Source organism: Fonsecaea erecta (genome assembly GCF_001651985.1).
Source record: "Fonsecaea erecta strain CBS 125763 chromosome Unknown Scaff9, whole genome shotgun sequence".
Classification (NCBI taxonomy): domain Eukaryota; kingdom Fungi; phylum Ascomycota; class Eurotiomycetes; order Chaetothyriales; family Herpotrichiellaceae; genus Fonsecaea; species Fonsecaea erecta.
Window position 1 is genome coordinate 88,428 of NW_017387252.1, and position 12,506 is coordinate 100,933.

Genomic DNA, 12,506 nt, shown 5'->3' on the forward strand with positions numbered 1-12,506 from the left:
GTCTCGATCATGTATCAGAGGCTCAGATGGAAAAAGGTGAAAACGGCTTAGCTCGAAAAACTGCCAAGACAAGTCACATGCTAGCTATCGGAAAAGTTGCCTGTGCAGAGAACGTGGGCCAGGGCAGAATCGCAGTCTTGGCATTTCCCACAACCAAAATTTCCCCGTAGTCTGCGGCCATCATTTTCGAGATTGAATTGACAACAACGAACAGGACCATCTCACCGCTCCCATACCTGTCAAGATGGTATGTGCCGATTCTTTTGGAATTGGACTCTTGAGATTTCACCGATATCGATGACTGACTTCTACGCAACAGGTCCGCTACGCCCCGGCCGACCGTATTCCCAGCGCCCGCTCGGCTCGAAGCCGTGGCAGTTACTTGCGAGTCAGTTTCAAGAACACCCGCGAAACCGCTCAAGCTATCAACGGATGGAAACTCGACCGCGCCCTCCAGTACCTCGAGAACGTCAAACAACTCAAGGAGGCTGTGCCAATGAGGAGATATGCGGGTAGCACTGGACGGAGCGCACAAGGTACGAAAATAATCAGATTTCTTCGTGAGAAGAGGTGGATCATTTCTGCGAGGATTCTCTTACAAGCGCACTGAATAGGGAGCTTGGAGAGAATTCTCACCAGAGGATGAGGATGACTACTGACGGATGCTCGTCTGTTGCTCAGCGGTCTTTATATGAATGCCAATGGCGGTTGCTAACACTTTCCCTTGCGCAGGCAAACAATTCGGAGTGTCGAAAGCGCGCTGGCCCGTCAAGTCGGCCGAGTTCCTGTTGGGTCTGCTCAAGAATGCCGAAGCCAACGCCGACACCAAGGGTCTCGACACTTCCAAACTCATTGTCAAGCACATCCAAGTCAACCAGGCGCCGAAGCAGCGACGTCGCACATACCGTGCCCACGGTCGTATTAACCCCTACATGTCCAATCCGTGCCACATCGAACTGATCTTGACGGAGGCTGAGGAGGCCGTTACCAAGGCTGAGGAATTGGGCGTTGCCAAAGGAACGAGATTGTCCACCAGACAGCGAGCTGCTCGGAGACAGAAGGCTATCACGGCGGCATAAAGGGGGTTGATGAAAATTGCTCATTGTGTCCTTTACTCTTCCGGATGTTGGTTGAATGGGGACGTTGAGCAGATACGAAGAGGGCTTTCTACGTGGCATCGGGGAGTCCATGGAAAAAGAAGCGATAGGTCGGCACGAAATGATCCTAGATGAGCTCATTCGTTGCCCCGATTTGCCAGCACGCTTCGCTCAAAGCGACTGAGTGAGAAAAGGACCTTTGCAGATCCGTGGCCGGGCTTTCGACTATGCAAAAACAATGAACCACAATGCTTTTCGAGTGCATTTTCTGTGTTGTTTGCTATGGCTTAAACATCCCATTCGTCCTGATTACCGTGCTGCAGCCCTCATTCTTTCCCCCAATGATGTTGTCATGTGCTGACAAACGTTCTTGTCCTCCTTGCATTGCTCTGATCCTCAGACAATCTCGGCCTTAAACGAGCGAAACGCGTCAAGAGCGGTATGGACCTTCTTGCTTTTATTCGCATCGTAACTAATCTCGTGTGTCTTTGAAGTATTTTCCAGTTCCAGTTCTCATGCTTGCTGCTTTGTTTCGTGCGAAGACACCGGTGACAGAGGGCTGTCATAGGCATTTGGCATTGATCAAGTCACCTGCTTTACGGTGACGGATCTTCTTGAGGTACGGTATTCGTGGTTGCCACTCACATCATGTCGGTGTCTCCGTCCCTGGTACACGGAGCCCGATGGCTTCTCGGAGCACGAGTGACCAGCAGCCAGTCTCTTTTTTGGATTTCTCGGAAGCTCCAAATTTCGATCATGAGACTTGATCGGTTGAGGCTTCTTATCCACAACGTTCTTACCTCTGATCTTACCTTAGAAATACAAGCTTCTGCTCTTTTCAACGTCGACTTTATTCGGCCATATTTTCACACCCAATCTCGCTCATGCCAATGGTCCAACACATGCGTTCGTCTTCCTCAAGTATAGGCGGACACTTCGCCATTCATATCGTCATCGATAGCAATTAGGGTGACGTCCTACACATCCCCCTGGTAGCAACACGGTTAGAGATATGCGATTGTCGTCTTGAATATTGCAGATACCGGCCAATATCACGTTTTCTCCGACAAAAAGCCCAACGGACTCTCCAATTCCGCCCCCAGCATGTCCTCTACACTCCATCGCCGCACCACATCCGAGACAAGAGGCGAACGAGTCTTGTAACCTCCTATCAGGCAGCACCTTCCACCGCACTCACCTAAGGAAGCCAGTCCGACTAGGAAGAAGAATATATCCCAGCTACACGCCAACGTGAGTAATCCCCGGTGGTCGTCGACTAGTCGCCGAAGACGGGACTAGCGGAGGTGAAGAGAACATCGTTAGCTCGGACGGACATTTTCTGATCAGTTAACCACTCCTGCATGGAGGGGGGGGGGGGGGGGGGGCCACTAATCAAGGCCTTGCCATGTATTACAACATTCTATCCTGCATTCTGTACAAAGGCCATTTGTTTAGTGAGTCCCACCGGAGTGGTTCAGACACCCAGACAACCCAACGATTAGAGAAGCCAGACCTGCTGTGACATCAAGCTCTCCCCAGTCCTGGTTGTGATGTTCTTGGAGACTTGCCTCAACCGGGGCCAGTGCACATTCTCTGGCCGATTTTCACCAAACTTGACTGATCGAACTCGATCGCCAAGACTACTGTGACCAGTATCTTGAATAGTTACAACCGCCAAGGGAGCCTCGGGAGCAACGTCGATCTGGCTCGATGGGTGTCGTCACCGCCATCTCCGCATTATGTTGAGATACCCCACATCTATTCTGCAGGCGCATGTCAGCCCCACCAGGCTGATCCTAAATAGGGGGCCATCAAAGGACGACAGCAACCATGTAATCAGCTGACACAATGCGCTCTCCATGTACGATCCCCAGGCCTCGGACCAGAGAGCAATCGGTGGATGGTTGTTAACACCAAGTTGAAAGATTCCGACACCCCCGAACCGAGAAAAGACAAGTCTATCACGCAACATTGGCAAAATGAGCAGCGCCAGCCAAGTTGCCTTGCCCCGGTGGAAGAAACACTAAAGCCTGGGCACGTTTGTGATCCCCACGTTGCATTTGCCAAGGGACCTTTTCCCACATATCAAAAGGCAGGCAGACTCGGCAGTTGGGGATCCGCCAATAGTCCCTGGAACAGGATCTTTGTGTCTCCTTGTGAAGAACGGGCTCGGTTCTAGAAAAGCAAGCCCCTCGTGGTCTGAGTCCGGCGGTGATCCTTGCCTGCACCCCTGCTACCAAAACGGGGATGGATGGATGGGTGGATGGATGGAGACCTTCGAGTTAGATGGCCTCCGGTGGACATCGCACCCCGGGTCTCAAGCTGCATGCCAATACCCTCACCAGTCGCACGTCAGGCTCATAACCAGCGCGGCGTCTTGAGGGTTTGTTGGTGATGGGATGTCTGCTCCAGCTCCACGGCAGTTTTGCTTTGTGTTCTTCGTGTGACCTTTCTCCTCGTTTTCAAAGAAATTTCCTCTGAAAAGCAAAAAATGACGGAAAAGCAGCATACACAGAAGGTCGAATACGGCGGCGCCGAAGAGAAGGAGATTGGTATAAAAACCTCTGCTGATGTCGATGACGCAGGCGGGCTCCGTACCGTGGACGCTGGCTACGATGCGGAGCAGGTCGAACCTCACTACGACCAGAAGGAAGTTCAGAGGATCTTGAGGAAGGTCGACTACAGACTGATTCCACTGCTTGGAGTCCTATATCTGTAAGGACAAGGTTCCCTCGGGATCATTGCGGTGTGACCCGGGTTCTGACCAAGTGCAGTCTTGCATACATCGACCGAAGCAACATCGGTAATGCTAAGATCGCGGGCATGTACGACGATCTCAAGCTCTACGGAATGCGCTACAATACTGCCCTGACCGTGTTCTTCGTGCCGTATGCATTGTTCGAGGTATGGAATTAAGAAAAACTGTCTGTGCAAGAATTTGAATTGACAGAAGAAAAAACCAGGTGCCTTCCAACATTGTCCTCAAGATACTCAGGCCATCGATCTGGATCTCCATTCTCTGCTTTCTATGGGGTCTCGTCATGACCTTGATGGGAATCGTTACTACCTACAGGGGGCTTGTGACTGCTCGTTTCTTCCTTGGGTTGACCGAAGCAGGGTTCTTTCCGGCAGCGACGTACTGTAAGTCAACCTTTATTGTCGCACGCGAAGCATATTGTCAAGTCCAAACAGCGGCGACCTTGAGAGGCTCGCGACTACCCAAAGTTAGATGACGAATACAACGCTAACCCTGGCTCTGGCCTCAGTGCTCACCATCTGGTATCAACGCTATGAGGTCCAACGTCGCATGGCTGTCTTCTACGCAGCAGCCTCTCTATCCGGCGCATTCTCAGGGCTTTTGGCCTTCGCCATCGAGAAGATGGATGGCATTGCTGGCCTCGCGGGCTGGAAATGGATCTTTATTCTCGAGGGACTGGCGCCCATTGCTGTGTCTTTCACCCTGTTCTTCCTCTTGCCTGACAAGCCCGAGACGGCAAGATTCCTGACCAAACAAGAGCGAGAATTCATTGTCAATCGCATTGCTCTGCATACCGGCTCGGGTCAAGGCAGAGTGACTAACGTGGACAAGATAAGCTGGGCCTACATCAGAGCCGGGTTCTCGGATTGGAAGATCTGGTGCGCCGTCATTCCCTTCTGGGCATGCAGTATCGGCACCTACGGCTTCACGGCAACGGTGCCCTCTGTAATCGAGCAAATGGGCTACAGCTCCGCCAATGCACAGCTCATGACCATCCCCATCTATGTGGTTGGAATGATCGCCACAGTGATTGTGGCCTTCTGGGCCGACTATATTCATCAACGAACTCCGTTCATCATGGGCGGTTTTGCCATTGGTGTCGTTGGTTTCATCGCCCAGCTAGCAATCCCGCACCCCAGATATTCCGGCGTGTCCTACTTATTCCTCTTTTTTGTGGCGACAGGCCTATACTGCCCCTTTACCTGTGTGGTGACCTTGATCGCCAACAATCTGGCGCCGTCCTCCAAGCGCGCAGTCGGTGAGTTGCTCCTTCTCCTCTGCCAAGTGATTTTCATCCATTTCAGAGGCATCGCTACATCTCAGCTTCGGCGATAGCGTATTGCAAGCTGCTAACGTACGCTCCCACCCCATAGGCATGGCCCTGCTGATCAGTGTCGGTAACCTGGGCGGCATCTGTGGAAGCAATATCTACTTCTCGGCACAGGCACCTAAATACCCGACGGGCTTCGGCGTCAGTCTGGGGATCTGCGTAATGGGAATCATCGCCGCTTTTGTGCTCCGAGTCGCGTACCAGCGCGAGAACAAAAGGCGTGACGAGCTGGTGGCCCGAGAGGGCGAGGAGGCCATCAAGGCCAAGTATACCGAGCAGGAGCTGCTGGATTTGGGCGACAGGAGCCCGTTCTACAGATATACTTTGTAAGAGAGGGGGGGGAAAAGGAAAGGGAAGGACAGAGATGCCGATTATGAGAAGAGAAAGGCCGAAACAACTGTCCGAGGACGAGAGCCAGATGCTCAGAAACCAATTTGAGAACACAATCGCTGCTGCACTCTCCCAGCACCGCAGATTCCTCCCAGGAACACACACCTGCACCCGTGTACTTGGCTCTGCTTGGAAGGTTTGGATAACCACTCACCCGAGTCCGAGGGCAGGAACCAGTAGATCGACGAGGACACATAACAAATGACGATGCGCGGTTTCAACAATGTGCAATAGATGCCCCCAGGAATCAGCTCTGTAATTATAGCTGATGACGTTGCATGTTTGTTTGTTGGTATGGGTTGTGTCATCTCTCGCTGATAATTATATCGGCTATATCCCCTGCCTAGCTAGCACTGGCTGAACTATTTAGCATATGTAACGTCCGCCTCTGCTAAATATAGATGATGGTGTGAAGTAGCCAGCCATGCTTCATGAGGGCACACATGCACAGTCGATCACTTACGCACTACTGTACTTCCTCGGTAGATTGGATCCGATCGATCGCGCCGGGGATTTTTCTGAACTACGTGCGTGCATGCCTGCATGCATGTGTACATACATACATACCTCCGTATTCGTGCATAATAATGATAACAATGCACGACAGAGCCTTACGGGCATCCATACCGTACCAGACATCCGCCGCGGGCGAACAAAAGGCCCTGGGTTTGGTGTGATACTGTAGACTTGGTTTGCTTGAAAGTGACATGCGGACGTGGCAGGCAGGTAGCCAAGGCGTGGATGGGAGGCTACTTAACTGAGGATTTGTGACGCCGCGGTAGGCCTCGCACCACCCGCTCGCTCACTCAATCACTCACTCATTTATTCATTCATCGATCTATTCTTTATGCCAGTGGGAGATGGAAAGGGGAAGAATAAATGAAAGGGAGGCCAGGGTGGCGGGAGAATCTTATTCTAAAAGCTCAAGTCGTTCAGTACCTAGTAGTCTAGACATATATTATCAATGGTACATTACAGAAAACATAAAATCCTGGCTTCTCTAACCTTACATTTCAATCAGCGATTCAGTTTTTGCAGCTTTATATTGCGATCTCTTCTTCTTTTTTGGGGGTGGCCCTGGTCCATCCAGGTTCCGCCCCCTTGCATTCACCGATACTGCATGCGTCGAAAGTGACGGGTACGTCTCCACCACCTGCATAGGACCAGATCAACGTGCTCTTTCCGTTCCTTCTCGCAGCCAGCGCCACCATTTTAAGAGAATAAATATGCCGCGACTGGAGCCAACAGGGTGCCCACAAGCGACCACTCCAGGGACAGAACACCGAAGCTCGACGAGGCGGCGTTGCCCGTCGACTGTGCCGAGGAGGCCGAATTGGTCGAGCTGGCGGCCGCGGTTGTCGTCGTAGCGGACGAGGTCGCAGACGAGGATCCCGAGGTGATGGAGCTAGAGCCAGAGGCGGAAGAGCTGCTGCTGCTGCTGCTCGAGCTGGCCCCGGCACCGTCCACGTTGGCGACAATGACGCCTCCGAACACGTTGGAAGGGATCTGGCCCGACTTCCCGCTGGCGGCTGATTGATAGGCGGCCAGCGTGTTGCCGTTCGATCTGTACACCTGTCAGCAGAGGCGTCGTCACATAAAAAGTGACGGCTCTCTTACGGTGGATTGATCACCATGGCCATGCCCGCGGCACAGTGCCCGACCTGGCCGCAATAGATCCAGATGGGGTCGGTGGAGTTGACGCGCATGGAGAACATGGTGCTCGCCTGGCCAGAGTTGGAGTTGATGACGCCCGAGTTGATGGCGTTGCCCGACACCGGCTGGCACGGGCTGTCGAACGACGACTGCGTGACCGTGTGCTCGCCCGGGTAGAAGTGGAAGTTGACCACGTCGCCCACCGCCGCCATGACCGTGTCCGGAGAGTAGGTGAAGCCGTTTTGGCCCACGTTGACGTCAATCGTCGCGGCCGATGCTACGGCGGCACCGGCACCGAGCGAGAGGAGAGCGTACCTGCTGCTGCGCATGATGCTGGAAATAGGTAGAGAATTGATTTATTTGGTTAATATTTGGTGTTCGTTCTCAGGTATAGGATGGGCAGGTTGGAGATCAGAGAGAGGATACAGAGGTCTTTGTTGAAGGCATCGACCTATATAGCCCCCTGGCTGTCCCTGCCCTATATGACGCATACGCATCCCAATACGAGACAGGGCAGAGTCCGGTCATCGCGGTGATTCCCCGGATTTTCTGCCCCCCTTTTGGTGGTCGACAAGGCTATTTTCAGCCTCGTGTCGTCGTGATTGCGGCTGACGGAAGCTGACCGTTCAACCGGGATGTGTGTGGGGACGATGAGCCCAAGAGCGTCGTCATGCCACATCACCAGGGGGGCTTGGTCGATGGGCAGGGAGAGACTGCCGTACAGAATGGATGGCGACAAGATGAGAGAAGAGGAGGACCAACTTGGAGCAAACAAGGAGGGACTTGGTCAAATTGATCAAAAAAAATCACTCATGATTCTGTGTTTCTGTCTCGGGACAGAGTGCATATCTGAAGCACAACTTTTCTATGGTGGCTCCACACGTTTGCCATGTTCTTGGCATGTTTGATTCCCGCCTTTGGAAATCGATCCTTATGGATCATCACATTCAGCAAAGTTTGCACCATCCCAACATCCACCACCACTACCACCACCGCCATCAAAGTCTCACACATTCCCTCAATTTCCTTTGTCTGCTTTGATCAAAACAAATGCTTTCAGAATGATGCACGACTTTACCAGTCCTTCTGGAGTGCTGGTCCGCACACTGATGAGTGGCGTAATCCCAAGCCTGATTGTCGCTCCCATCGCCTCCATTTGCTCCGGAGTGTGCACGTTCTTGAATGGGTCCCGTGGCTCCATCCAGTCTTTTTGGAACAGCTGTCCCATTGTTGGAAAGTCAAATTTGTACTCTTCCGAACCAGAGAACATCATCTGGGCAAGCTGGTGGGCGTTGATCATCAGTTCGTACAAGTCGTCCCAGTCCCGTGATGTCTTGGTGTGCATCATCGGCTTGAGGACTCTCCAGATCTCGTTGCCGCGCGTGCGGGCGATGTTGTTGACGAAATTCTGGAAGTTGGGATTCATCTTGATCTTCTGGATCTGAACTGCCATGGTGGTGAGCAGCTGGTACTTGACCTGGGCCGGGGTTGCTGCAGGGTCATGTCAGTAACGGCTCGCGTATCCAGATGGAGGGAAGGCCAGCTAGGTACTCACTCTGGTACATTTGATTCTTGCAGTGTTCGATGACACGGTCAGCCTCTGGGTCGAATCCGGTGAAGCAGTCATGCTTGAGAATGGTCTTGATCATGAACTGGAGGATGATCTTGTAGACGAGCATATAGCGCGTGTAGGGTGTCTGCATGAACTGGAATGCCGAAGTGGTGGATGCAGCCCTCATCAGTCGGTCCTTGACCTCTTGTGGCATTCCATTGTCCTTTTGTGTGCTTGGTGTGTTGACATGGGAGTATGCATACATCTCTGCCATGTGAAGCACGTGGGCGAACATACGAGAGACAGCTTCTGGGACCACGAGATGCACGCCGGTGACCATGGGGACAGGGTTGGGAATTGTGGGCATCTGTGGAGGCGGTAGGACCGTGCTGTGCATGCCTTGAGCATGCATCCTGGCTGCTGAACCTGGGGCTGGAGCTCTATTGCTGCCTTTCGCAGGCCCCATGGGAGTTGACTGGGTGACCATACTGGTATTGTATGGTCTCCCTGGCTCCGGAGAACCGAACTCGTTGACGTGACCAGGTTGTCGGAACGGACCCGGTTGTGGGTGGTGCATCTGTGGACCGCGAGGGGGATTGACTGAGAGAGCGGAGAACTGCTGGGTCATGGAGTCATCGAAGGGTGAAGGAGTGCTTCCGGGTTGCTGTTGGAGAGGTCCAGTCATCGCAGGACGAGGCTGTGTGTATGTGATAGCATTTCCCGCGGCGAAGATCGGTGCTGGTGGAGGTGGAGGTGGCTGAATGTTCGGGTTTGCGCCATACTGCTGGTTGCCCCCGAAACGGTTGGGCGTTGGTGTGGCGTAGTGTTGCTTGGGGTGGGCGATGGCCTCGCTCTGGGTCTTGATGGTCTTCCGCTGTTTCTCGATTTCCTCCCTCAAGACGTTCATCTCCGCCTCCTGGTCAAGCAGCTTGCGCCGCAATGACGCGATCTCGGTGTCTTTGGTGTTGCTCTCAACTGCCGACATTGGTGTTGTTGCTCGAATGCGCATGGCATCCTGCAGATCTTGCTGGGTTCTGGAGTAGTTGCGCTCAGACTGGCTCAGTCTGGTCTGCGCTTGCTCAATGATGGGAGAAGTGACAGAGGCCGCTAGCGACATGTCACGGCCATGGTAAGAGGCCATCTCGATCTGTGCAAAGGAGAAATGAGTGAGCAAAGGTTGGATCAGAGAAGGTGAGGCAGGCTGGCGGGGCTTGACGTGGTAAAAGTGAAAAAAAGTTGACAAGTCGAGAGACAGGACGAGTTGGAAGATCCGAGGATCAGAGATTTCTTGCAGCAAGGTGCAGTGCAGTCTCCTAGGTCTGCACACCAAGAACGATGTCAGGCCTCTTGCTGCTGGCTCAGAACAAGACGGCTCAAGGAGCGCTTTGTTGTTGACAGCGGCGGTGAGATGACAATGATGGGAGTTTCAAGGTGACGACTGGAGATCCAAGCCAACGGCAACAGAAGAGGAGTAGAAGGCCTACCGTGAAGAGTCAGAAGAGCAACCTTTGCCGGAAGGAAGAAAAGAGACTGAAGGTGACAGAAAAAGTCAGAGGCCGGTTTTATCACTCCTGACGCCAAGACGAGCTGGACGACGTGGAAAGCTGCCAAACTGCCAAACTGCCGCACAATAGTGATTTTCGCTGAGCCAGAGAAATGTTTTTGATCAACTGATGTCCTATGATGTGTCTTTTGTGTTGGACAAGCGTTTCAGAAGGACGATGAACAAGGCCAAAGAAAGAACAACAACCAGATGCCGAGAGGATGAGGAAACAGAACAATCTAGAGAGGCACAGGAGGTTTAAATACCCCGAACCCCTCTAGAGGAACTGCACATGCTCGGACATCTGGACATCGGTGACAACGACTTGTCACTTCACTGCAGGCTGAGCATAGTCACCGTTGCCCAAGAACACATGCGCCCAAAGATTCAGCACCCTTTCAGGTGAGTTCTGAGGCTATGGCTGACGTGTGAGAACTTGTGACAGGGCCATGGGTGATGCTTGAGCCTCTGGAACAGCTGGCATCGGGAAGGATAGCGCTGGCAAATGTTACTCCAGAAGGCTTGAGAGGGCCTTGCTGGCGAATCCATGTGCGTGCTGTGTCGTGAGGCAGAGCCAGGGCATTCCACTTTGCTTTCACTGCAAGCCAAAGTGCAGAGCTAGGTGACTCTGTCGTGTGAGGAGTCGTGGGATCCAGGCTGTGTGACATGCTTGTTTTGAAGCTGATACAGCTCTCAGGCACCGGAATTGTGCGTCGTTTTTGCATTCTAGAAGGCATGGTGTTGTCTTTCCTCCTCCTTCCACGTCGTCCAAGGTAATGTGCACTCAAGGGTAAGGGGGCAAAGGGGCAACATGCAGGGCGGCACAAGAACTCACCGGAACCGGCACCTCTTTATTTATATACTCTGTGCATGGTCAGTCAAAGGCTCATATCACAAGGACAGGTTCTGTTTACATTGCATTTTGTTGTTGAGCACTGGGTGCTCTGTTGTCGCTCGGGCAGATCGAGAGGGCTGGCAAACACACAACGTTGAAACAGAGGGACCATACTGGTCTTGCAGGCTATCCTGCAACTCTGTCTCAACGTCGTGTGCCTGCCAGCCCCTCAAAGAAGAGGAAAAGATAAAGGGAACGCAAGAATGTAATGATGTTGACGTGGATGGAGATGGTTGGTGGAAGAGGTGGTTGATGAAGGAAGGAAGAAGGAGTTTGCCAGTTGGCGGTTTGGTTTTTGTGTTTGAAGTGATGCGGTTTCGTGGGCTATACCGATTCTGGGCGTCCCTGACACTCACCAAGCCACATTAACACGATAGAAGAATGCTTGGAGGGAAGCAAGGCGGCTTAGGCACGCGGCTGAGGCGACGGGGGTGGCCAAGAACGAGGAGAGAGCAGGGGGAGCCAGCCGCACGCGGCTGATGGAGTTCACTCTGTGTCCTTTACTGGCCTTCCGCGACTACAAGTGGACGACCATAGCCACTTCAATCTCCTTCGTTCGTCTTTGTTGTCTTCCCTGGTATCTTTCACCATCAAGGCCCGTCGCAAGGACACTTTGGCGAGCAACCCACAAGGCAGAATCAGCCTCTGGCTGCGAACACTGACCCCAATCAATGCATTGAGTTCAAAGGACGAGTGCTCTCCCATCAGATATGTAGTCATTGCCTCATGCTGACTGTTACTCTACAGATCATGTGATTGTGATCCCTTCCCTGTCCGTGTTCCTCGAGAACGATCGCAATCATGATATGAAAATGGATGCTTCCATGCGTGTTGGAGTCCAAAAGCAACAGCCACTACTGCACCAACGCTGCCTGATTTCCTCCTGACCTGTTCGATCCCCTTCTGTCACCATGGGCACAAGATCTCTCGCCAAGGAGCAGATCTGAGCAGCTCTCTTCGTCAGACATGAAACCCTCAGACCCCATGACCGGCTCATTTCCCTTGGATTTGTGTCAGAAGCCATCGTGCTATGTCTCAAAGAGAGCAGAGACAAGGTATATCGCACAACGGCTGTTCTTCATGATTGCCCTGTCGGACCAGAGCAAATCGGAAATCAGAGCTCTGCACACGCCTCTGAATTGCAAAAAACGGTTTGATACGCGAAAATTTGCTGATTGTTATAGATTTCAGGAACACAGAGCTACATTGGAGCAAGTGAAACTGTCATTCTCGGCAGGAACACTCGGTTCAAGATAGGCCTGTTAGCCACAATCGTCAGCAACCAGTT

At 52.7% G+C, this 12,506-nt stretch overlaps 4 protein-coding genes across 4 annotated transcripts; 2 read left to right on the forward strand and 2 right to left on the reverse strand.

The window, feature by feature from the left end:
• Nucleotides 1–244: 244 nt before the first annotated feature.
• AYL99_09258 (60S ribosomal protein L17) lies at nucleotides 245–1,079 on the forward strand (the record flags this gene model as incomplete). The annotated part of the gene is made up of 3 exons (XM_018840765.1): nucleotides 245–247; nucleotides 320–536; nucleotides 733–1,079. The coding sequence occupies 3 exons, from the start codon at nucleotides 245–247 to the stop codon at nucleotides 1,077–1,079; spliced, it is 567 nt and encodes a 188-aa protein (XP_018689446.1).
• A 2,509-nt stretch (nucleotides 1,080–3,588) lies between these two features.
• Nucleotides 3,589–5,515, forward strand: AYL99_09259 (hypothetical protein; the record flags this gene model as incomplete). The annotated part of the gene is made up of 5 exons (XM_018840766.1): nucleotides 3,589–3,812; nucleotides 3,872–4,001; nucleotides 4,061–4,238; nucleotides 4,364–5,113; nucleotides 5,229–5,515. The coding sequence occupies 5 exons, from the start codon at nucleotides 3,589–3,591 to the stop codon at nucleotides 5,513–5,515; spliced, it is 1,569 nt and encodes a 522-aa protein (XP_018689447.1).
• A 1,272-nt stretch (nucleotides 5,516–6,787) lies between these two features.
• Nucleotides 6,788–7,557, reverse strand: AYL99_09260 (hypothetical protein; the record flags this gene model as incomplete). The annotated part of the gene is made up of 2 exons (XM_018840767.1): nucleotides 6,788–7,139; nucleotides 7,193–7,557. 2 exons carry the CDS (start codon nucleotides 7,555–7,557, stop codon nucleotides 6,788–6,790), a joined length of 717 nt encoding a protein of 238 aa, XP_018689448.1.
• Nucleotides 7,558–8,246: 689 nt separating this feature from the next.
• AYL99_09261 (hypothetical protein) lies at nucleotides 8,247–9,921 on the reverse strand (the record flags this gene model as incomplete). Its single annotated transcript, XM_018840768.1, has 2 exons — nucleotides 8,247–8,719; nucleotides 8,784–9,921. 2 exons carry the CDS (start codon nucleotides 9,919–9,921, stop codon nucleotides 8,247–8,249), a joined length of 1,611 nt encoding a protein of 536 aa, XP_018689449.1.
• Nucleotides 9,922–12,506: the final 2,585 nt, after the last annotated feature.